The sequence below is a fragment of the Mirounga angustirostris genome, unplaced genomic scaffold, assembly GCF_029215605.1.
Source record: "Mirounga angustirostris isolate CCGP_5_RB_7025 unplaced genomic scaffold, mMirAng1.0.hap1 SCAF_1, whole genome shotgun sequence".
Lineage (NCBI taxonomy): Eukaryota > Metazoa > Chordata > Mammalia > Carnivora > Phocidae > Mirounga > Mirounga angustirostris.
Window position 1 is genome coordinate 204,660,184 of NW_026991709.1, and position 25,981 is coordinate 204,686,164.

General features: G+C 45.9%; 1 protein-coding gene across 2 annotated transcripts; it reads right to left on the reverse strand.

Moving 5' to 3' along the window:
* Nucleotides 1–3,730: 3,730 nt before the first annotated feature.
* Nucleotides 3,731–25,073, reverse strand: LOC123841436 (cytochrome P450 4F3-like). Of its 2 annotated transcripts, none has more exons than XM_064598472.1 (13): nt 25,007–25,073; nt 24,452–24,650; nt 20,236–20,380; nt 19,079–19,132; nt 18,858–18,985; nt 15,374–15,495; nt 14,347–14,617; nt 13,275–13,341; nt 12,959–13,088; nt 4,834–4,967; nt 4,675–4,739; nt 4,399–4,481; nt 3,731–3,993 (listed from the first exon to the last, which is right to left on the reverse strand). In XM_064598472.1, exons 2-13 carry the CDS (start codon nt 24,647–24,649, stop codon nt 3,816–3,818), a joined length of 1,575 nt encoding a protein of 524 aa, XP_064454542.1. In that variant the 5' UTR covers nt 24,650; nt 25,007–25,073; the 3' UTR covers nt 3,731–3,815. The 2 variants fall into 2 exon arrangements, with proteins under 2 accessions (XP_064454542.1, XP_064454547.1); XM_064598477.1 differs by lacking the exon at nt 20,236–20,380 and adding an exon at nt 22,477–22,621.
* Nucleotides 25,074–25,981: the final 908 nt, after the last annotated feature.

A 25,981-nucleotide genomic window follows, 5' to 3' on the forward strand; every position in this document is an offset into this window, starting at 1 on the left:
GTTTATGCGATTATTGCACTACACACATGATGAATGACTAAGACCTGGAGTCCCCATGAGAGGAAGAGTTTTCTCATGATTAAAAGCATCCAAAGAAAAAATAATAAAATAAAATAAAATAGCATCCAAAAAGGAAATGGCCCACCCAGGGGGGTAAGGTGGGCTTCATATAGAAGCCTTGCACACCCACCGTGTGAGGGGGGAAATGACTCCCCCATTGGATGTGGAAGGAGTGACAGACTCCTCAATCCCTTTCAGATTGAACAGAGACTGTTTCAGTTGTCAGGGACAGAAATGTAAATTTGAGGCCAAAAAAAACCCAAAAAAACAAAAACCAGGAATCCACTAACTCCTGTACTGGGACATGCAGGGATTGGGGGAGGCAACCTCAGGACTCAGATCATGGCATCACGGCTCTCTTGCTTTGAAATTTCCAATTTTCACATGTGGTTTTATTTCCTTCTCTTTATGCAGACAAGCCTCATTCCAATTACCCTAGATGGTGGAGCCCATAAAGGCGAAAGAGGGTTTCCCTCTCCCGCCAGCCACATGCTTTTGTTTTATTAAGGAGGACACATGTTGTAATGAGCACTGGGTGTTATATGCAAATAATGAATCGTTTAACACTACATCAAAAACTAATGATGTACTATATGGTGACTAACATAACACAATTAAAAAAAAAAGTATGTACTGTTACTGCTTGTAGAGGAATAGCCACACCTAAATGTTGGTTTTGGGGGTTTTTTATAAGTAATAAAAAATTATTGAGAATTCCTGGGATGGTGGTTGTCATCTCCCATCCTGAAAGAAGGAACCAACACTGTAGGAAATCATTCAAAAATCACACTGTCCCGACACCTCTGGCCAATACAGGGAGGAGCGAAATCATCCCCCCCCCAAAAAAAATTGGTCAGGCTTTGTTCATCCAAGAAGTCTTGGGAGGAGAGATGCAGGAGGGACTGTCACATGATACTGGGGGTGGGATGGGGGTGTGCTGGGACCCCAAGCCTCACCAAGTAAACAATGAGCCTGGTGACCAGGAACCCCATGCCCAGAGAAGTAGATCTGATTCTCCCCTGGTTTCTGAGGAGCCAGCCTGAGGTACAGCCACACCTAGATGTTTTGAGAGTTGTGTAGTAGATGTGAAGGAGAGGGGTACTAGAGTCACAAAGTTTGTAACCTTTGACAAAATTTCATTTCCCTCACCCCCAACCTCTAGCCACCACAAATCTAGTCCTTTCCTATGATTTCAGCTTTTATACATTCTACATATGAGTGAGATCATACAGTAGTTGCCTTTCCCTGACTTATCTTACTTAGCATAATGCCCTCAAGGTTATTCATGTTGCCGTAAAAGATAGGATTTCCTTCTTTTTTATGGCTGAATAATATTCCATTGAATATATATATGGAATATATATATATGGAATATATATATATGGAATATATATATGGAATATATATATATGGAATATATATATGGAATATATATATATGGAATATATATATATGGAATATATATATGGAATATATATATATGGAATATATATATGGAATATATATATATTCCACTACATATTATATTCAGGTTATTTCAGTGTCTTAGCTTTTGTAAACAATGCCACAATGACCATGCAAGTTCTGATATCACTATGCCATAGTGATTTCAATTCCTTCAGATAAATACCTAGAAGTGAGCTTGCTGGATCATGTGGCAGTCCTATTTTCAATACTTTGAGGATAGTGTTTTCGATAATAGCTGTGATGTGGGAAACAAAAACAAAAGATAAAAATGAATTTCCTTACTACTTGCAGCCCATTCGATGGGTCCTTGAGACAGGGAGAGTGAACTTCCTCTGGGACCTGGGCTGCCTCTCAATGTTAATACTTTGCTAGGAGTTCCCAGCAGCCTCACCAGGTGAGAAGAGAATGTCACTTCCTGGCAGGTGCAAGAAACTCAGAATACTTTGGGGACCTGATGAAGAGGAATTCACCCAAACCTACAGGTATTGCAGGCATGTCTGATGACAAGCACTTGGCTTGGCTTCTGGCCTAGAGAGGCTACTAAAAGTTCAATTGAGATTCCTTACGAAAGTTCCAGCAAAGCAGATTTTGAAAGATCTATATGGCCAAACATTATTCTTGCTAAGCTTATGTAAATAATTAGGTCAAGTTTGTTAAAACTGGACATGTTTTTCAAATGAACTGGTCCTGATTTGGCTATCTTAGATTTAAAATGAGGGTTATTATAGAGAGAAAATGTTTCAACAACACATCTTTGTAGATATTAGATTTTAAGCACTCAAGACTAGACTCTAGGTTTATAATTTGCTCAGACCATTAAACTATATTTTTTCTTTTGTTTTCATAAAGGTGCCTCTTATTCATTACTTGATTGCTTGCTAAACAAAACAGAGTATATGATGGCTAACACCACTTGCTATGCCATCGAGGCCTTAAATGACTTTCAAAATGGTATTAGGTATTTTAACTGCACAAGATGGAATATGTGCTACCATAAGAACAAAATGTTGGGTATACATTCCAGATATCACCAAAAAGATATCACCAAAAGATATTGCTAAAAAGATATAGATATTCAAACGGTGCTTTAAATGGTCTCTCTCTCTCTCTGTCTCTCTCTGTCCTTTAGTGATTGGTTAAACTCCTGGACTGGAGAAAGATTTTGGTCAATTATCAAAGTTTTTTTTATTCAGGCTTCTCTTTCTCATTATAATATTAACCTAATTTGTTGTCTTTTCTGTTGTCTCCCTATCTGGTGTCAAGACTCCTTCACTGCCATAACTTCCATCAGACAGATAATCCTTTCTACTCAAGGAGGTTCATATATGTTATCTACCTTGGTTTGGCAGCCTCTGTCTTTGGTAATTCCTATATATAAATTCCCCAGCTGACCAATGTTGACCCAAAGGTAAGAACATCTCTATGCCCCTATTCAGCAGGAAGAAGTTACAGAAGACTTCCATCCTCAGCAACCTTAAAGGTTTAAGATTGTTCAGGGGGGAATGATGTGGGGAACAAAGGCACAAGGAAATGTAGATAAAATTAAATATCTTTATGACCTGCAGCCTACTGACAAATACTTCAGGCAGGCAGAATATACCATTCCTCCAGGAAACTCCCAACTCTCTTAATATTAATGCTAGAGAAAAAAACAATCTTAGCTTGATAATAACTAGGCCTCTAGTATCCTGTGACTCTTTACCATATGAAACTCATTTTTGGATATTTCCTTTTGTCTTTACCTCCCCAAACTCACAAAGTATATAATCTGCTGCTCCTCACAATCCCAGGGCAGCAGCTCTTATCCCCGTGCTTTAATAAAACCACCTTTTTGCACCAAAGACCTCAAGAATTCTTTCTTGGGGGGGGAAGCTCTGAGCCCCAAACTTCAAACCACATCATATGGATGGAGTGCTGGCAGGCAGTTTGAAGACCCCTTCCCAGTTATTGAATTGAGACCACTTAGGTTAGAGTTTTAGCATGCTTTTCTTTGTTCTATTTTCTGTCTGTTCTTTGGAAATCTGGAGTAACCTCAGGTTGGATTCTGGGAGAACCCGCAATCAAAATGGGGCCCTGTGGTCAGCTGCAAAGACTGTCAGGGTCTTGGGCTCAGACACCAGCCTCCTCTCCACCCGGCCTCCCCGACCCTAGCGTTCCATCAGGTCCCAAGCGCCCCCTGCTGGGTCTCGATGAGGCTCGGGCAGAGGAGACCTCAAAGTTTTATTCCTGGGATTCTGCAAAGCAGGGCGTGTAGGTTCTGGGTGGATCCCAAGCCACGAGCTGGCGGGTCACCGGGAGCCCGAGCTCAGCGGCTCCACGCACAGCCAAAGTCCACCGTCTGCGCGCAGGATGAGCTCCGGCATCCTGCACGGCTCCTCCTGGTTGGGCAGGACCCGGAAGCGCAGCAGCGTGAGCGCCAGGACCACCTTCATCTCGGTCATGGCGAACGTCTTCCCAATGCAGTTCCTGCGGGCGGAAGTGAGGGCTGACTCACCAGGGACCCCAGCAGATCCCATCGCGCCCAGAACTTGGCCTGGGACCCCTAGTCCCGCCCGCAGGGATCCAGAAGTGGGCTGACCCATGCCTGGGACCCCCATGTGGGTTTGCCTATCCCCTGAGCTTGGCCCAGACCCCAGCCCTGAACTCAGGCCAGCAGACAGGGGAAAGGGGCTCTGCCCACACCGAGGAGCCCTTGTTAGACCCACGCAACCTCCACTCCCCAAACCCTTACCTCTAACCTCTGGAAGAGGGGAAAGAAGGAGAGCCATCCTCAATTTCCCCCTTTTAATGCCCCACAGCCATGTCTGGGATCTCAGTCCCAGACTCCTGGCCCCACCACCCTGTCCCGCCTCAGTTGCCCACTGCGCTCACCTGGGGCCTGCAGAGAAGGGAATAAAAGCCAAGGGAGACCTCTTCTTGATGTTTTCTGGGTCAAAGCGGAAGGGATTGTATACCTGGGAGCAGAGAGAGGCAGGGCTGCTGGATGGGGTTTCCCAGGACAGCCAGCTTGGGAAAGGCAGACTTGTGCTTGATGGGGGAAGGTGATGTTTGATTTGCCAGGTCAGAACCCTGCGCCCTCCCCTAGGTCCCCCTGGGGGAATAGACAAGGAGGTGGGTGGGCCGTGGGGATGGAGGGGGAGGCAGCACCTCAGGGTCTGGCCACACGGATGGGTTGTGGTGGGTCGCGAAAATATTAATGAGACAGGTAACACCTGTGGGAGATGAAGGACCAGTCAGTAAGTTTCCCCCTGCCTGATGGGCCCCTCTTCCTACCCAGGAGTATCCTCCCCCTGAGGTTGTGGGCACCTTTGGGGATGACCCGGCCATCTGGGAGCCTGATGTCCTGGGTACAGCAGCGGGCAATGACTGTAACCGGGGGGTGCAGCCTCAGACTCTCCTTGATGCACATGGTCAGGAAGGGCAACTGGGCCAGGTCGTCCCTAAGGAAGCCCCCCAACAATTATCCAGGCAGCAAAAACAGAGACCCTTCCCCCCCCAGTCCTCTAGTGCCCCATGAGATCCCTTCTCCCTATACCAAAATAAATTCCAGATGGATCAAATATCTCCAAACTCATTGACTTTTGTACATTAAATATGTACAGCTTTTTATATGTCAATCATACCTCAATAAAGTGGTTTTTAAAAAAGAAAAAAAGAAAAGCAATATCACAGAAGAAGAGAAAATTTAGCTGGGTGTTTTTAGAAGATTTTCTGAGCAAAACACAGCACCCAAAAGCCAACCATAAAAAGTTTTACAAATTTGCATAAAAATTACATATTGTTTATTGCAAGAGAGCAAAATCAAAAGCCAAATGAGTGAGAAACAATAGAAACAGATCCAATGTTCTTTCTCTCATGGTATTAGAGATCCTAGCTAATGCAATTAGACAAGAGAAAAAAGGAGAGTAATGCAATCTGAAATGTAGGGGTAAATGTGTCATTTTTGGCAGATAGTGATTCTATGCTTAGAAAACACAAGAGAATACACCAGAAAACCTTTATAAACATTGACGATAAAGTAAGGGGGTTAGATTCTTTTTCTTTAGTCCGCTTCAAATTGTGTGGTGATTTAAATTTTTAACAGCTGGTACAGTTAACTGGTTCAAACTGGAAAACTATAAAACACCACCCCTCTGACTCAACCCCACTCATTTCCCATTCTCACAGTTTGCCTAGGTTCTTATTTTTTATTTATCCTTTCAGAGCTACTTTTTTGCATTAAAAAATTTTTAGAGTAGCATACTATATATTATGCACACTGCTCTGTATCTTTTTCATTCAACAGTATAGCAATCTCTTCTTGTATATTTCCTGGGATTTGTGTTGAGAATAAAGGCATCCATATTCTGGAATTCTAAAATAATTTCCCACTGTTTCCTCTAGAGCTTTTAAGACACTTTTATTTTTTTATTTTGTTTAAAATAAAATTTTAATTTTATTTTAAATTTTTTTATTTTAAATATTTGATTCCATCTTGATGTTACATTATTACAAGACATGAGAAGCAAGTCGAATTAACTTTTTTCTGGATAGCTCCCCAGTTATTCCAAGAGCTTCTTCATTTTTTTTAATATGAGACTCCATGCTTACCATTTACTAGGTTCACTGGACACAAAATTTACATGCATATTTAAAAAATTTGTTTTCCCTAATGATGTACTGTATGGTGACTAAATAACATAATAAAAATTTTTTTAAAAATTAGTTTTCCATGTTGAAATAACAATCAATTAGAAAAGATAAAAGAAAAGATGATGATGATATAAATACCTGGATTAAGCTTAGCCCCCCCAAAAATATAGAGATTGAAATCTGTATATTCCAATGAATTTTTAAACTTCTGTCAATACAAATAGAAGATATGAATCAGCATAGCAACAGAAGTGTCTTAGAGTTAATTTAACAAAATATGCATAAGATCTCTAAGAAAAAATTTTAGACTTTATTAAAAGGCTAAAGAGTATTCAAATATCCAAAAATGGGAGTATTCCTTCCACAATCTAGGATGGTATGTGTTCATATCATGAAGTAATCTGTTTCCACAAGTCAATCATATATTCAACTCAACCAATAGAATATATTCAGTTCAAGTGAAAATCTACCTGATACCTTTAGGAACTTGGTAACCTTACTCTAAAACATTTCTGGAAGGATAAAAGATCATGAAGAGTTAGGCCAATTTAAAAACGAAAGATTAGGGGGTGCCTGGGTGGTTGGTTGAGCATCTAGCTTTTGATTTCAGCTCAGATCATGATCTCAGGGTTGTGGGATCGAGCCCCATGTCAGGCTCCATGCTCAGCGCAGAGTCTGCTTAAGGTTCTCTCTCCCTCTGCCCCTCCCCACCTCTCAAATAAATAAATAAATCTTTAAAAATAATAAAAATAAAAATGAAAGGGTGCCTGGGTGGCTCAGTTGGTTAAGCATCTGCCTTCAGCTCAGGTCATGATCCCAGGGTCCTGGGATCGAGCCCCACGTTGGACTCCCTGCTCAGTGGGGATCCTCCTTCTCCTTCTGCCTCTTCCCCTGCTTGTGCGCTCTCTCTCTCATTATTAAAATCTTTTTTAAATTGTTAAAAAATAAAAATGAAAGATTAAGGAAGAGAAACTCACTCTACCAGATATTAAGACCTACCACAAAGGTGCAGTGATCAAACAAACACCCAGTGTGGCCATGCTGCAAGAACAGGAAAAGAGACCCATGCAACAGAAAATGTGAGTAACTGAAGCCTTAACATCTGGTAAGGGAAGCCCACAAAACCCTAGAATAAGGATAGACAGTAGGGCTGTGAAAGAAAATTTGGACAAATTTGTCTCCATAAAAATTAACCAAAAGTGCCCCTCAAAAGTCAAAAGGCAATCTTTTGCAACACAAGAGAGAAAAGGATTACTTTTTTAAGTGAGTTATTATAAGTAAATATGAAAAAAGAGAAAACCTCAAAGAGAAACAACAACAACAACAAAAAGGTGAGTACCACTCACATAAAGTGAAAGACAAATGGCTTATCAATGTGTGCAGAAGAAGGATCTGAATAGACGTTTTTAAAAGACACATGAATGGCCAACAGGTACATGAAAAGGTGCTCAAAATCACTAATTATCAGGGAAATGCAAACCAAAACTACAATGAGATCTCACCTCACACCTCACAACTGTTAGAATAGCTATTATTAAAAACACAAGAGACTATAAGAATAAAAAAAAAACACAAGAGATAAATTCTGATGAGGATGTGGACAAAAAGGAACCCTGTACAGTTGGTGGGACTGTAAATTGATTCAGACACTGTGGAAAACAGTATGATGTTTCCTCAAAAAAATTAAAAAGCAGAACCACCACACTATCCAGAGAAGTTATCCAGAGAAGATGAAAACTCTAACTCGAAAAGTGTATATATAACCCCATGTTCATTGGAGCATTATTTATAGTAGCCAATGTTATGAAAACCACTTGTGCCCATCAATGGATGAATGGGTAAAGAAAATGTGATATATATTCAATGGAATGTTACTCAGCCATAAAAAAAGAAATCAAGCCATTTGCAATGACATAGATGGACCTTACAGGCATTATGCTAAGGAAATAAGTCAGACAGAGAAAGACAAATATCATATGATTTCACTTATAGGTAGAATCTAAAGAAACAAACAAACAACAAAAACAAGCTCATGGATACAGAGAGCAGACTGGTTGTTGCCAGAGGTGGGGGGTGGGAGGAAAATGGGTGAAGGAGTCAAAAGGTAATAACTTCCAGTTATAAAATAATTAAGTCATAGGGATGTTATCTACAGCATTACATAGTTACTGTATTTTCATTAATAATACTGTATTGACTATAGTTAATACTGTAGGTAATCATACTGTATTGCATATTTGGAAGTTGCTAAGAGAGTAGATCAAAAGTAGATCTTTTGATTGGATATGAGGAATTCTTAATCGCAGGAAACAAACTGAGGGTTGCTGCAGTGGGGGTTGGGGTGGGAGGGATGGGGTGACTGGGTGATAGACACTGGGGAGGGTATGTGCTCTGGTAAGCGCTGTGAATTGTGCAAAACTGTTGAATCTCAGATTCAGAAAAAAATTTCCATAATTATGGTGGTGACAAATATTAGCTAGACTATTTGTGCTGATCATTTTGCAATATATACAAATATTAACTCATTTGTTGTACACCTGAAAGTAATAGAATGTATGTCAATTATACCTCAATATTAAAAAGTGTTGGGAGTAGCCCCCCAAAATGTGCAAAAGATGTTAAACCTCTTATTTAAAGAAATGTTCATAAAAAGAGGAAATATGAAAAATTGGCAAAGATTTAAAATTCAATACAATAATACCATAGGTAAAGGTATGGGAATGCTGAAAGAATGTCCAATGGAAAAAAGACAGTCTCTTCAACAAATGATGTTGGGAAAATTGGACAGCCACCTGCCGAAGAATGAAACTGGACCATTTCCTTACACCACACACAAAAATAGTCTCAAAATGGTTGAAAGACCTAAATGTGAGACAGGAGTCCATCAAAATCCTGAAGGAGAACACAAGCAGCAACCTCTTCGACCTCATCCACAGCAACTTCTTCCTAGAAACATCGCCAAAGGCAAGGGAAGTAAGGGCAAAAATGAACTATTGGAACTTCATCAAAATAAAAAGCTTTTACACAGCAAAAGAAACAGTCAAGAAAACCAAAAGACAACCGACAGAATAGGAGAAGATATTTGCAAATGACATATCAGATAAAGGGCTAATATCCAAAATCTATAAAGAACTTCTCAAACTCAACACCCAAAGAACAAATGATCCAATCAAGAAATGGGCAGAAGATATGAACAGATATTTTTCCAAAGAAGACATCGAAATGGCCAACAGACACATGAAAAAGCGCTCAACATCGCTCAGCATCAGGGAAATCCAAATCAAACCTCAATGAGATACCACCTCACACCAGTCAGAATGGCTAAAATTAACAAGTCAGGAAACGACAGATGTTGGCGGGGATGCGGAGAAAGGGGAACCCTCCAACACTGTTGGTGGGAATGCAAGCTGGTGCAGCCACTCTGGAAAACAGTATGGAGGTTCCTCAAAAAGTTGAAAATAGAGCTACCATATGATCCAGTTATTGCACTACTGGTTATTTACCCCAAAGATACAAAAGTAGGGATCCGAAGGGATACGTGCACCCCGATGTTTATAGCAGCAATGTCCACAATAGCCAAACTGTGGAAAGAGCCAAGATGTCCATTGACAGATGAATGGATAAAGAAGATGTGGTATATATATATATACGATGGAATATCATGCATCCATCAAAAGGAATGAGATCTTGCCATTTGCCATGACATGGATAGAACTGGAGGGTGTTATGTTGAGTGAAATAAGTCAAACAGAGAAAGACATGTATCATATGACCTCACTGATATGAGGAATTCTTAATCTCAGGAAACAAACAGGGTTGCTGGAGTGGGGGCTGGGGTAGGAGGGATGGGTGGCTGGGCGATAGACATTGGGGAGGGTATGTGCCATGGTGAGTGCTGTGAATTGTGCAAAACTGTTGAATCACAGATCTGTACTTCTGAAACAAATAATGCAATATATGTTAAGAAAAAAAAAAGAAGATAGCAGGAGGGGAAGAATGAAGGGGGGAATCGGAGGGGGAGATGAACCATGAGAGACTAGGGACTCTGAAAAACAAACTGAGGGTTCTAGGGGGGAGGGGGTGGGGGATGGGTTAGCCTGGTGATGAGTATTAAGGAGGGCATGTTCTGCATGGAGCACTGGGTGTTATGCACAAACAATGAATCATGGAACACTACGTCAAAAACTAATGATGTAATGTATGGTGATTAACATAACAATAAAAATTTTAAAATATTATGTATACTATATGTACATAACATATATGTATATATATGTATACTAATATATGTATATGTAATATATTTTGCAAATATGCATTAAATTATACACACCAGAAAAAAAAAAGGTATGGGAATGCTGACAACATCAAATTCGACTGACAGGAATAGATTTGTAATAGCTATCAAAATGACAAAAACTCAGACTGTCTTTGACTCAGCAACTGCCTTTCTGGAAATTTGCACTGGAGAGATGTTCACATGTGTAAGCGTGGGTCAGTGTTCACAGATGTTGACTGTCCCATGTTTATTTTAGCCAAAGCCTAGAAACAATCCAAATATCCACCAGTGGGAGAGGCTTAGATAAATTACGTCACTGCCATTATGGTAGAATATTACACAGCAATCAAAAAGGAGGAATTAGGGCTCACAAGTCCTATCACACACTGCAGGCTGAAAAGTAAATCAGCACAGAGACTCTGGAAGGCAATTCAGCAATGTCTAGTATAATTGAGAATACTAACATGAGTGACCTAAAGGAGCGAACCAAGTGAACTATGAACAGCTATGCAGCATACAGAAAGAAGGAGCTGTAAAACACACTGTTGAGTGAATAGAACAAGTTACAAACTGTATGTATACAGAAATGGAAATTGTGTTAAAGGACAAGAAGAGGAGAGAGAAAGACGATAGATATAGATGATATAGATGATAGACAGATAGTTATGGAAAGACACATGACAAATCAATGAATCTGGAAACCCCTAGGGAGACAGGAGAGGATTCAGTTGGGGGGCAGGAAGTCAATGATAACTGTAGTCTCCTTTATAATGTCTCAGGGCAAGAAGAACTTGTTCTCGTCATTGTTTTTGTAATTCAAAACTACTTTTCCAGCATTCATGTTTTGAGGGAAAAAAAGATCTCAAAGACGTTGCTAATGTATAGACCTTAATTCCCATTGGATGGGGTAGGGAGATAGTTTTCATATAAATGTGGGTATAAGGATAGAGGTCTTCTGGAAGGACACATAGGAAATCATTGACAGGAGTTAGTCCTAGAGTGAAGATTAAGAAAAAGTTCATTTCTATTATAAACTCTCTCTTTCTTTTAAAAATTTATTAATTTATTTGAGGGGGGAGGGGGACGGGGCAGAGAGAAAGAGAGAGAATCTTAAGCATACTTCATGCTGAGCATGGAGCCGGACATGGGGCTCAATCTCACAACCCCAAGACCATGACCTGAGTGAAAATCCAAAGTCAGACGTTTAACCAACTGAGCCACCCAGGTGCCCTGATTATAAACTCTCTTTTATAGGGGTGCCTCAGTGGCTCAGTTGGTTGGGCGTCTGCCTTTGGCTCATGTCCGGTTCAATGCCTGCTCAACATCCCCAAGCCCCTGGCCTGCCCCAGACCTCAGAATCCCCTCCCTGGTCCCCATGCTGCAGCTTGTCCTCTCCAGTATGTTCCCCACACTAGCCCTAGAAAGATCTTCCTGGTACCTAGATCTGACCTGTCTTCCTCCTGCTCAAACAATTCCCGCAGTTCCCCATTGCTCTTGGGTTAACAACTGAAGCCAATAACATTGCTTCTAAAGTCTCCCACAACCAGTCTCTGCTGCCATTCCCCAGCCACATCACCTCACCATGAGTCAGTGTCTCTTTCTCTTTTTCTTTCTGTCTCCCCCTGTGTATCTGCCTGTCTGCCTCTCTTTCTCTCTCTCTCCTCCCCTCCTCCCTTCTCTCTTTCTCTCTGTCTCCGCCCTCCTCCCTCCTTCCCCCTCTCTTCTCCCTTTCCCTCTTCCCTTCCTCTGCTCCTCTTCACTTTTGCCCACTCTGTCCTCTTGAACTAACTGTACCCCAACCACACCCAAATATCTACTGATCATCACTCAGTGTCTCAGCAGAGGCACCCTCTCTACCCTTAGCCTTGCCTCTCATACTCTCCACCCTAGTCCAGCCCATGTGGACCAGGAGTGTCCTAACCCTACACAATTCCCCCACCAGTCTAGAGCTCTTGGAAGACAAGGACCAGGGCCGGTTCCTTCTGGGGTCTCCAGGACAGAGTATGGACTAGTAAGAATTGGAGAAGGTACAGAACCAGGAATAGAAAGGCAGTGTGGCAGTGTTCTCTGAATGGGGGCTGGATGGATGAAGATGCAGGTGTTCCTGGACAAGAAGCGAATGATTTTAAAACCACATATCCCAAACGAATCCTGGACTGAACAATATGGAAGGAATTAGAAGGCAAGAGAGAAACAAACATTTAGGGAGTAAAGATGTTCAGGGTAAAAAAATGTGATTTAAGAGAGAAAAGTAAGAGAATGGAGTGGAAGTTCACTTACTGAATATGTACTAAGTGGCATCATCTGCCTTCATACATTGTCACTAATTCTCTCAGCAGCCCAGATCTTTCTCACTTTCCCCTGCTCTCCAGGCTGGGTACAGGCCCTGTCTCTGAGCTCTGCTCCTATTTTCACTAAGCAATAATGACAGAATTAACCAAAGGATTCTTCCCCTTCCCCAACTAGGGAACAAAGCCAATGAGAGAGGTTCAGGAACAAACCATGATGACCTGCACTCACCATTCAATCTCTTGAGGCTCACGGTCCCTCAGGAGCTCTTGCACCTCCTGCCGACAGCGTTCCTGGTATTCTGGGTGCTTTGCAAGGTTGTACAGGACCCAGGAGAGGCCACTGGCTGTGGTGTCATGGCCTGAGAGGCAACCAGACTTACATCTCTGGGCTTATTCAGCACCAAAGGGTGGACAGCACCCTTAATTAAGGGCGTCATCGGGGATGGGGAGGATGAGGTGGGATGGGGTGGTCCAGGGCCAACCTGCCAAGTCCCTGGGATTGGACAAACCCCTGCCCCCCTATAGTCCCACACTGGGATGCTCACCCTCAAACATAAATGTGTCAGCTTCAGCTCGGATGTCCTCGTCTGACAATTGTTTTCCATCTTCATCCTGGAGAGAAATAAGACACCCCCCCGACACACACACACACCGAATCATATCAGCTCTGAGAGCTCCTGAGCCTAACCTGAGACAATCCAAAAACCCAAGCCCACCCTCCACTCTTACACCTCCTTTGCTCACTATCACCAGAGACCCCACTCCACAGCTCTCCTCCTTGGCCTCTTTCCCTCTTCCTTCATTCCTGGTGGGAGAAATCAATGATCCATGAATATTTTCATGTTTCTACCTGATGAGGACTTTCAGAAAAAATTGAACTGGCAACCTGGATTACAGGATATTGAATGACAACTTCCCTTGGAAGTTAGAGATTGAGCATTGCTCCAGAGCCATTTGCTCACATTCTAGGATAGTAAATCCAGAGATTCTTTAACTCCCCTGGCAATAAGCCAACAGAACCTGTAAACATTGCTTTGCCTTCTCAGTGAAGAGGACTTGTTTATACACCAACTCTGTCTCTCTCTCTCTCTCTCTCTCTCTCTCTCTCTCTCAGAATAAGAAGGGGCAGATTTGTCAGCAGTCCTTCATAAGTTCCAAGATTCATAATGTAGAGTTACCTCTCCTGTGATGGAAGCATGGTTGCATGTACAGATAAAAGCATCATGTAGCTCTCAGAAGAATTTTAGAATGGGGAATCACACCTACAATTTTACTCTGGCTACCCTTACTTCTGTGAGCAATAAATGGGCTTCTCTGATCTAGGTTCTTGTATGTAAATAAACACACACATGCACACACACACACACACACACACACACTAGACTACCATATTAAGTAGAATAAAATCTCAGGCCCTTCCCAGTTTCAGACATAGCAGTCCCCTGCAGGCTGCATTCCACATAGTCATCTCTAAAACATATCCCTAATCCATCCCTCTCTTCCTCAGCACCTTCCATGGCTCCCCAGTGCCCTCTGAATCAGGTCTCAGTTCTTCAATCTGAAATTTGAAATCAAAGTCCATTCTACCTCTTGAATTCAGATCCCAGAGAAACCCACCTTGGTCAGCAGGAGGACATCAATGAAGTCCAAAGTCTTGGTCTTAGCCTTGGCCTTGAGGAAGTCATCAACACCCTGATCAGGGAGAGTGCGGCGCCGCTCCTGGATGACAGCAGCTGTGAAGTTGTGCACCAGGTGGCAGGCTCTGCGGAAGCGCTGTCCATCTGGAGTGAGGTAGTACAGGAAGTCCCTGTGCACGAGGATCTGTTGGTGCCGTTTTGCCACAAGGGCACTGAGCTCTAAGATGGCAGCAATATATTCACTAGGCTTCCTGCAGGATGGGGACATGAAGGGGGGCAACAGCTTAGCTCACCTGAAGACTGAGAAAATGCCTCCCACCAGAAGCTGGGAGCTACCTCCCATCAGAAAACTGAGTATCCGAGAACAGATGACCCCACAGGTACATGGTGGGGATGATCCAGGAGACGTGACTCTCCAGAATTTCTTCTCTCCCTGATTCCCATTTCTATGAGCTGCCCCTATGCCCCAGGCACCCTATCCCAGCTGGGACATTATGCTTTCCTCCTCCTTCTCCATGGAATTCAGACTTTATCTTCTCCCCTTTGGTCAATGGACCCAGGCCCCTCCCTAGTCTTGCATTCAATGTCAATACCATCCACCATCTACACAGTGATTGGTCTTCTCTAGAGTCAGATGTCCAAGAACAGCTTTGACCATGACCCTCAACTGCTCAACCACCTTCCATGCCTCCCTGGAAACCTCAGGATAAAGTTCATATGCCTTTGTCTGGATTTTGAATGTCCTTAAGATACAGCCCCTGCCAAACCCTCCAACCTCATTCCTAAGGTGACTCCTCACTGTGGCACATGCTTTGCTCATTGTGGCCCCATGGCCTTTATCAAACATTTCTACCTACCTGAAAGGATCACTCTTTCTCTTTCCCTTCCTTGTCGTTCAATGTCTAGCTCTGATCCATCTCCTCCAGGAAGTCCCCTCTGATTATGCTGACCAGTCCTCCCTTCCCCATCCACTCCCTTATGTTCTCATGCCCAGGGCAGAGACTCACTCCTGGCAATTGCTGTCAAAACTGAAGACACATTTCTGCAGACTGTCCAGGGTCATGAGGCTGATGTGTTCAAACATGTTCAGATGGGTGCTGCCCTCTGACACCAGGCGTTTCCACTTGGCCTGGGAAGAGAAGGAAGCAGAGCAGGGTCTGGAACCTGCCTCCCCTGAAGCCCTCCTCAACACCAACCACCAAGATGGAATCCCCCAGACCCAGCCTCCTGGCCCCAGCACCCATCCCCAAGGAGGACCAGGCTTGGGTAGAAGTAGAAGCTGTTACTATTAAGACCCCATGGCTGGGAGTCAGGAGACCTGGGTTCAAATTCTGGCTCTGCCTCCTATACTCTGTGTGCCCTTGGTCACCTCATTGCCCTCTCTGGGCTCCACCTGCCAAAGCTTCAGTGACAGTTAAGATGACTTGCTGTGGTGTCAAATAAACCAGGATGAAATCCCAGCTCCACTTATTAGCTCACGTGCTAGCTGTGTGAACGTGGGCAAGCTCCCTAACCTCTCTGAACCTCATTTTTATCACCTATAATGGACAAGATTATCTCTACCTTATAGAGTTGTGAAAATCAAATGAGACACCATATGTTATGGAATGTGCACATAGTTTCTAGCAATAATAAGTGCTTAATGTTAGCTTTCATCATTTTCATTGTTATAAATTAAGAAAAAGTCTCCTTTTGGGAGCGCCTGGGTGGCTCAGTCGTTAAGCATCTGCCTTCGGTTCAGGTCATGTCATGGGATCCAGTCCCCCATCGGGCTCCCTGCTCAGCAGGAAGCCTGTTTCTCCCTCTCCCACTCCCCCTGCTTCTGTTCCCTCTCTCGCTGTCTCTTTCTCTGTCAAATAAATAAATAAAATCTTTTTTTTTAAAAAAAAGAAAAAATCTCCTTTTTGAGAGAGGTAGCCCGTGGTCACTGAGCTGCACATTCTTTTTTTTTTTTTTTTTTTTTATGTTATGTTAGTGACCATACAATACATCATTAGGTTTTTTTTGTTTTTTTTTTTTTAAGATTTTTTTATTTATTCATTTGACAGAGACAAAGCGAGAGAGGGAACACAAGCAGAGGGAGGGGGAGAGGAAGAAGCAGGCTTCCCGCCGAGCAGGGAGCCCGATGCGGGGCTCGATCCCAGGATTCTGGGATCATGACCTGAGCTGAAGGCAGACGCTTAATGACTGAGCCACCCAGGCGCCCCACATCATTAGTTTTTGATGTGGTGATCCACGATCCATTGTTTTCGTATAACACCCAGTGCTCCATGCAGTACGTGCATTCCTATTAATACTCATCACTGGGCTAACCAATCCCCCCTCCCCCCTCCCCTCTAAAACCCTGTTTGTTTCTCAGAGTCCGTAGTCTCTCATGCTTCATCTCTCCCTCCAATTTCCCCCTCCCCTTCATTTTTCCCTTCCTTCTCCTAATGTCCTCCATGCTATTCCTTATGTTCCACAAATAAGTGAAACCATATGATAATTGACTTTCTCTGCTTGACTTATTTCACTTAGCATAATCTCCTCCAGTCCCATCCATGTTGATGTAAAAGTTGGGTATTCATCCTTTCTGATGGCTGAGTAATATGCCATTGTATATATGGACCACATCTTTATCCATTCATCTGTTGAAGGGCATCTCGGCTCTTTCCACAGTTTGGCTATTGTAGACATTGCTGCTATGAACATTGGGGTGCATAGGGCCCTTCTTTTCACTACATCTGTGTCTTTGGGGTAAATACCCTGTAGTGCAATTGCTGGGTCATACTGTAGCTCTATTTTTAAATTTTTGAGGAACCTCCACACTGTTTTCCAAAGTAGCCATACCAACTTGCATTCCCACCAACAGTCTAAGAGGATTCCCCTTTCTCCACAACCTCTCCAACATTTGTTGTTTCTTTCCCTGTCCATTTTTGCCATTCTAACTGGTGTAAGGTGGTATCTCAATGTGGTTTTGATTTGAATTTCCCTGATGGCTAATGATGATGAACATTTTTTCATGTGTCTGTTAGCCATTTGTATGTCTTCTTCAGAGAAGTGTCTTTTCATATCTTCTGCCCATTTTTTGACTTGATTATTTGTTTTTTGGGTGTTGAGTTTGAGAAGTTCTTTATAGATTTTGGATACCAGCTCTTTATCTGTAGTATCATTTGCAAATATCTTCTCCCATTCTGTGGGTTGCCTCTTTGTTTTGTTGACTGTTTCCTTTGCTGTGCAGAGCTTTTTATCTTGATGAAGTCCCAAAAGTTCATTTTTGCTTTTGTTTCACTATGAGCTGCACATTCTTGCTGGTATGTCCCCCAAAATGCAAGGCCCTAATGTTCTATACTTGAGCCATTTCTCAGAGTTGTGTTTGCAGCAAACACCTTTAGGGATAAGGTAATGTTTCCCCCTGGACAAATGTCAGGCTTGCTTCTAATGTCTAAAAAGTCACAGAGTCCCTAAACCTTGTACCCCTACCCTGTCATGCAACATACTGCATAAGCATTGAAGCCCACCTGTGTTACCCTCATTGGATTTGGCGACTTAGAGAAAGAATGCAAATCAAGAAGCCTGTGTGCTTGTTGTACCATGAGTAATAAACTGTCCTTTGTCTCTGACACAAGAGTCTCCTGTCTTCTGACAGAATCCACAAAACAATAACAATCTCACTCCTCAGCTTGCAAGTATGAAAAAAATCCCAGGCACTTTACAAAACCTACACCTCCATTTCTTCACTTCTCTATATCCATACCCTCTGCAATGTGATTTTTCAGCAACTGCCATTAAGAGGTGGAGCCTCTCTCACTACGTTTGGATTCTATACTGGCCTATTGCCTTGCTTTGATCAAGAGACCATGGTGAAAAAACCCTACACCTAGATCTCAAGAGGCATTGAAGCTTCCTCTCAGTCTCTTGGAACCCTGCCTCAGCCATGTGAACAAACCTGAAATGCCTTCTGGAGGGAGAGAATCACATTAAAGAAAGTTGAGACCCCTCTAGATCAGCCTGCAGCCAGCCAAGCCCAAACATGTGAGGCCAGTTCTGCAAAGTATATACATGACCCACAGCTGATCAGAGGTACATGTGACCCCATCCATATCCAGAAGACCCAGCCAACTGACTCACAGACTTGGTAGCAATAATAAACCTCAATTGTTTGGGACCAGTGATTTTGGAAGTGGTTCATTAATTCAGAAATAACTACTGTGTGATGTTCATACATTCAACTGTGTCTCAGGTTCCAAGGCTCCTTTGCAAGGAAAACAGAGAAACTAACACCTTCTGAGCACCTTCTATGTGCCAGGAACATGACTATATTACATTATCTTTACCACCCTGCAACATGGGGACCATTATTCCCATTTTACAGCTGAGAAAATTGAGACTCAGAGAGCTAGAGCAATGGCCCCAAAGCTAACCTAGAAGAGCCAGTATTCCAGACAAGACGTCACAGAGCCCCCATCACCCCCAAGGCTTCAGCTGGGACCCTGGGTTCAAGAGACTCACATGCATGACATTCACGCTATCATTGAAAATCTTCATATAGAGCTTCAGGATGTTGAAGTGGAAGGCAGGTGTCAGCATGTGGCGGTGGCTGCTCCATTTGTCACCAGCACTCAGCAGAAGCCCATCCCCTAATAGAGGCAGCCAGGAGGAGTGGACAAGAGCAGTGCCTTTCCCTGGGCCCCCAAGGTTGTCCCCAGTCCCCTTTACCCACAGTTACTCACCCAGCCAGGGCTTCAGGAAGCTGTAGAAGACCATGTCCTTAGGCGCAATGGCAGCTGACATGAATAAGGACCATCAGGAGACGCACTTTGGGTTTGGGGGGGTAGAAGCTCCCACCAGGGGTCTGCATACCCCCTCCAAGCCCAGCATAAAAGGAATGGAAACAATGGCAAAGGAAGCAGAGAGGAGTGAGGAGGTGAGGGGAGACCAGACCAGGCCGCAGCACAGAGCAGAGCAAAGGCAGAGCCTGCAGACACACTTAGATGTACTTAGATGCACCCTAACATGACACAACACACCCCAACACACCTTGACATGGCTCCTACCTGGTCCAGCATGTTCAAAACACCCAAACGCAAATCAGCACTCCACAAAATGCCTTTACAGGAAAGTAGGACACCTCATCTGTCCCAGAGCCCCCTGACCTCTCCTGCAACAGTTGACATGGCCCCACCATGTGTTGGGGCTATGTCCTGACATGAAACAACATGCATAACACACACTGATAGGATGCAACATGCTCTGACATGGACCCAAAAACAACCTGACAAAACCTCAGTGTGACCCACAGATGGTCCAGACAGGACTTAAATATGACCCACTAATGCCACAGCTGTGGACTAGGTATGACACAGACATATCCTAAGACCTGCCCTGGACAGACTCACATAAGCCCTCAGCACTTCTCAGGACTCTGGGTCGCTGACCTCAGACAAACCCCAAACATGGCCCAAACATGACCTACAGGAGAACCGGACATCTCAAATGGCATCTCAGACAAAAACCAGACAGACCCCACACATGCCTCAAATATCCCTGGCCACAGACAAGCCCCAGACATGACTAAAGGCATCTTCACTTGATCTCAGGTATAACTATATACCATGTATAATCAAGCATGATGTATACCAGCTGTAACCAGAAGGCAGGTGGAAACATAAATGTGACCAGACAATCCCACCCAGCAGACATTGCACAATCACACCCTAGGCGTGAGCACACATGACTGCAGGTCTGGCAGGGGGGTCCAGGTGAGACGGAGACAGTGGCATCTCTGCCACAACCCATCCCCCCCCCCATCTGCAACTGGGCCACCAGCCAAGCTGGAAGCAGCACAAAGACCTCAGCAGTGAGTAAGCCGTGGCCATGGTGTGTCTACCTGGAGCAAAGAGCACAGGCTTGATGCAGGTGGGGTGGAAGATGCGGATAACTGCATGCCAGGGACCCACCCACCAGCAGCACACATCCCCATAGGTCCTTGCCAGGTCCTGTGTGTACAGAAGACCTTCCTCTGAGCTCTGAATCTGGAGAGGAACAAAGAGGACCCAATTCACACTCTTTCTAGGTGGCCATGGGATAGAAGGACATGCAGGGCAAGACCGACCTGAGCCTCATGAATCCCCTCCAGCAGCCCAGCCTCCTCCTGGGATCCCTCCCCAGACCATCCATATGACAACTGGGGTCCCATGATTACAAAAACAAAAAGGGTCTTTCCCCATTTGGGATCCCAAACACCACGTTCACCTGGCTTCTCTTCTAACCTCATTTTCCAGATAAGAGAACTGAGACTCTGAATGATGAAGTCACTTGCCTACAATCTCCCAGGTACTGAGTACATTCTTGAGATCTAAGCCCAGGTCTGTCTGAACCCAGAGCCTCTGTTCTTAGCCACTGAACTGCTTTGAGTCCCAAAATAATAGCTTTGAGAACCTATGCTTGCCAAAACCAGGCAGTCAGATCCACAGTGATTAAATGAAAAATTGGGGCACCTAGGTGGCTCAGTCAGTTGAGCATCTGCCCTTGGCTCAGGTCATGATGCTGGGGTGCTGGGATTGAGTCCCACATCAGGCTTCCTGCTCAGTAGGGAGTCTGCTTCACCATCTCCCCCTGCCCCTCCCACCAGTTCGTGCAGTCTCTCTCTCTCTCTCTCTCTCTCTCTCTCTCTCTCAAATAAATAAATAAAATCTGGGCACCTGGGTGGCTCCGTTGGTTAAGCGACTGCCTTCGGTTCAGGTCATGATCCTGGAGTCCCAGGATCGAGTCCCACATCGGGCTCCTTGCTCAGCAGGGAGTCTGCTTCTCCCTCTGACCCTTCCCCATCTCATGCTCTCTTTATCTCATTCTCTCTCTCAAATAAATAAATAAAATCTTAAAAATAAATAAATAAATAAATAAATAAATAAATAAATAAATAAATAAAATCTTTTATAAGTAATTAATTAAAAATTGACCCTGGGGTGCAGGCCAGGAAAATTAAAGGGAATTCTGCAACTTTTCCTGGAACTGTTGGGAATCAGCTGACTTTTCCACAGGGGTTGAGCTTCTGGGACTCATCTTTACAAGAATGAGAATGAAGCCACCACAGTGCAAAACAGAACCCCCCCCCCAAAAAAAAAATGAAGACAGATTTTGATGATGTTGTTTGAGACCTGGATCCAGCCATACCTGAAGACAACATCCCTGGACTTCACTGTAAATAGATGTCCTTTCTTTGATTAGACTATACAGGGTTGAGTTTCCACCACTCACAACTGAAAGAGACCTTGGCAGCCAGAGAGAGCTGGGGGATCTTCCCTGCTCACCCAGAATTTGGGTGTCAAAGCCAAGGTCTCTGTCAGATGCTGCTCATTTCCCTGCTCAGCCTGGTCTGTCTGGAGGTGGAAGAAGCAGAAGACAAGGGAAGGGAGCCAGGCTCGGGTGGGCTCTCCTCAGGGAGATTCCTGGGGCCTGGAGCAGGAGGGCAATGAACCTGCAGTGGACAAGCTGCAGTGGACAACCAACCCACCAGAATGTCTGTGGATATCACAGAAATAGTAGCCCAGGTACTCCACCAGCTGCCAACCCTCATTGCTCTGGCCCTGGGGATGGGTGAGAGCGAGACCAGGCCCAGCAGGGGACCTCAGATGCTATGGATGTCCACAACATCACTCTGCCCTCTGCTTTTAAAAAAATTTTGGTCTTGTCCCAGACCCGGGTCCAGTAACTCCTCCACCAGGAAGTCTTCCAGCCTGCCCCAAACAGAGGCCTTGATTCTCCTCTGGGCTGCCACAGCCATCTCCTTCTGGCCAATTCCTTACCTCACCAGTTTGGGGATTTCTCTGTCTAGATCCATCTCCTCAAGATTGGGGGTTCCTCCAGGACAGAACATTGGAATGAGACCTCTTGGGGCCCCAGTGGTGCCGAGAGCACCAGGGTGGGGGCAGGAGAGCAGACAGCAGTGGAGGGAGGAGAGGATGAGAAGGGGGTTGGAGAATATAAGAAGGGAAGAGGAAGATGCTGAGAGAGAAGAGGGGAGGAGGAGCCAGGGACCTGCAGGGGCTGCAGGGAAGCTTGGAGATGAGGAGATTGAAAGCCCTGGGTTATGTCAAGGCGCCCACCACCACAAGCTCTGCATGAGTACCTGAGGCACCGGTGACACTCCGGACCATGTCAGGGTGGCAAGAAATGACCAGGGGCATGGTGGGGCCCATCCACAACTTAAACCCCTGGGTGTACGTGGCCACCAGCCGAGTTAGGACCCTCAAGCCCTGCTCCGTGGGGGGGACCTACAAGGAAACAGGGGTCGTCACCTCCCCAGAAGGAGCCACAGCAGGTCCCCTTGCAGCCTCTACAGTGCACAGGGTATCCAAATTCTGCACGGATGGAGGGAATCTCTGCTTCCTCCTGCTCCTTCCCTCTGCGGACAGGAGGGTCCTGGAGGCCTCTCCACATCCCATGGGTGCATCCTAGGTCACAGGGAGAAGACATGCTCTCTGCCCACAGAGAGGCCAACCATGGCTTGAGAAGTCAGATTTTTCTTCTCCTGGGAGTGGTTCCAACCTCAGGGAGGTGCCCATGAGGAAGGTTTGTGGTCAGCAGGGTGGCCTCAGGACTTCTACTGGGGCTCATTCCCACACCCTATCATGTCCTGGCCGGTTCCTCACATGGTGAAGGATCAGCAGACCTTCCAACCCTGGCAGACCCCAGGGGACAGATGTGAACTCTGCTCATCAGTCAAGAGGACAGCTCCCACATATGAGTCCCTACCCTGCCAGGTTGTGCATAGAGCATCCTGTCTATCTATCTATCTATCTATCATCTATCTATCTATCTATCTATCTCTTCCTATCTATCTTCCCTGAACCTATGGACTCTGATCAGTTGTGCCCTTTACAAATGAGGAAACCAGGCCACATGCCCCAAATGGAGAAATGGCATGGTTAGCTCCTGGGGACGCATCCTCTCCAGTCCCTCTCCATCCCTCTAGGATGCCCCATGCTGGCCTGACAAATACTCCCAGGCGCTCCAGACAGGAGAAGAGTGACCCAGACCAGTCTCCATGGCCAAGCCATGGAGGGCGAGTGGGAGCAGTAACTTGATAACATTCCTGCTACCCCCAGGGTTTGTTAAGAACATTCCAAGACCCAGAATCTAAGGCAACCTTCACAATGAGCCTCGGGAATGCCCCCGTTCCGACCTTAACTATAATAAGCAGTAAAATCACAGGAAGTCCTTCCCCCAGCCGTGGTCCTCATCCTGGGCAGTTACGGTGAGCTGTGCCCATCCGTCAGCCTGCCTGGGGATGGGAGGAGCTAGCTGCTCATCCTTTGGCCTTGACCATGGCAGGTGAGCACAAGTTTATCACCTATGTAATCGAACACTTAATTTGAGTGTCTGCTGTATGCCAGCCCCTGGGCTGGGCACTCTAGTGTCTGCTCCCCAGAGCAAATATCTAGTTGGAAAGGTGGAAGATAAGTAATTGAACAATTAACTCTTTAATTAAACATGAGCAGACCCACAGTAAAAGTCAATAACTGGGGTGCAAGAGAGGAGTGAAAGAAAGCTTTCGCAAGGGGAAGTGACTGGTTAACTTTATTCAGGTTGTGTAATGGGCCCATTGGGATATCTTAGCAGGGAAGAGGAAGCTGAGAGGAAGCTGTCCTAGGAAGGGGTGTGGGTGGGAAGCTAGACCCCTGTGGGCTGGGGTAGGGAGGTCATAGCTAATTCCTGCAGACAAGTGAGCAGACAGAAGGGAATGGGCCAGGCAGGGAGTGAACCCTGGATAGCGCCCCTGAGAAGGTCTCCAGGATAGCCATGGGCCCTGGGAACCCCCGGGGACTGTGCCTGTGCAGCCTGCCACGGGAACCCCTCAGGGGGACATTAATGTGGGGAAGAGAGGCAGGAAGTGGATCCAAAACAGGCTAAAGGTGGGAGGACAAAGATGTGCAAATGGCCTGGGACGGCAGAGTGGAAGAGTGAGTGAGTAAAGAGGGGCTCCACTAGCCTCCCTGCTTCTCCCCTGACCCACACCCCAGCCCAACCCCTGATCCCCACCCCGGGCCCCTCAGGAAGTCCATCCACCCTGATACCCCAGACCATGTCCCACCCACACTCACCAGGCCCACGTGACCCCAAAACCAGCTCCGTTTTGGGGGCTGCGGGAAACACCGGAGGCGGCAGCAGATGTCATGCAAGCGGTGGCTCCAGGCCAGGACGCGGGCCAGCAGCCAGGTGGCCCCGGCCAGCAACAGGAGCAGCCACGGGGAGGCAGCCAGCTGCCCCATGCCCAGCCAGGACAAGCTCCACTGTGACATCCTGGGGCACAGGGGACAGAGGGGGAGCTCCTGAGACCCAGCTGTGGGGCAGAAAGTGAGCTCCCTGGACTGCTCACAAAGGGGGGGGCCAGGATGGGAGGAACAGGGACAGGGAGGGCAGGGAAGGTGAGCACGGGGAACTGGGCAAATGAGGGGGGTCAAAGGGGGAGGAGGATTGGGAGAATTCCAGAGGAAGAGGCAGAGGGAGAGGGAGAAAAGGAGACACAGAGCGAGAGATAGTTAACCACCCACTGGTAGCCCCCTTACCCCAGGACAGCTGCTTACTGGAGCCCCCCCCCCCCACCAACCCTGAGCAGCATCCTTCCCCACCTGGTGCCAGGACACCCAGCCTGGTACCTTCAGTCAGGAGCAGCTTAGCCACACAACCTCCTCTCCTCTCCTCTCCTCTCCTATTGGGAAGTCTTTGCCTCTGGCCCCTGACCTAGGGGACAAGGCTGCCAGGGGCCAGGCTAAGCCATCCAATCCCTGCCCGCCTTCTTACATCCTCCCCACTTGGCAGTGGGCCAAATGGTGGGTGGGGGAGGGGGACTTGAGCATTATCAAGATAGTTTAGGCTCTGGATCCTCAGAACTCAGCACCTCCCACATGGGGTGGGGGGGGTGAGTTGAGGGATGGGCAAAGGTGACTCTGGGCCCCCAAGTTAACAGTCTCCCTGCCCTTTCAAAGCTGGGATGCAGCAGGTAAAAGCTTCAACTTGAGAGTTCAGGTGCCATGGGAACAGGATCAGGCCAGCCTCCTCCCAATACATCTCTGGGTTTCCCCTCAATGTGTGAGTCAAGAGGGTGGCCTGCACCATTTTTCAGCACAGAATCAGGAAGCCTCTGGCTTCTGGACTGCACACGCCGGCAGGAGTTCAAGTCCTGCCTCCAAGCAGCCCAGAGCTTCGGTTGAGACATGACAGCTGGGGGCAGGAGCAAAGAAACGGGCCTGGCTGGGGATTACCTGCATCAGATTCAGGGGATAAGGGGTCCAATCTGAAGAGGGCACCTGGGGGGTGAGGAGGTAAGCCTGCAGGGGCCAGGGGCCAGGAGAGGGCGGGGCCCAGACAGAGGAAGCAGAGCTGGGAGACCCTGCATGGAGTTCTGCCCCCCACCCCGGCTGTGTCTGTGGGCTGTGTCAGCCCCCTGTGGGCTCAGTCTTGCCATCTGGGAAATAGGGGGTCAGATGAGGGCCTGAGATTAGGGCAGAAGACAGTTCCACAGGACGGTGGAAAGGATCAGAAGCCTCCAAAAAGACAGACTGAAGAGAAAGGGCTGGAAGCCGGTATTTGTTCTACTGTGTGCTGGGCACCTCAAAAAATATGCCTACAGT

Bases quoted from the DNA above. Each gene is read 5' to 3' on its own strand.
- LOC123841436 (XM_064598472.1), bottom strand. From the start codon at position 24,649: ATGTCACAGTGGAGCTTGTCCTGGCTGGGCATGGGGCAGCTGGCTGCC. The intron at 15,496-18,857 runs GTGAGTCTCTTG...TTCTCTTCCCAG, and splicing joins ATAGCGTGAATGTCATGCAT to GCCAAGTGGAAACGCCTGGT. The intron at 3,994-4,398 runs GTGAGCGCAGTG...TTCCGCCCGCAG, and splicing joins CCCTTCTCTGCAGGCCCCAG to GAACTGCATTGGGAAGACGT.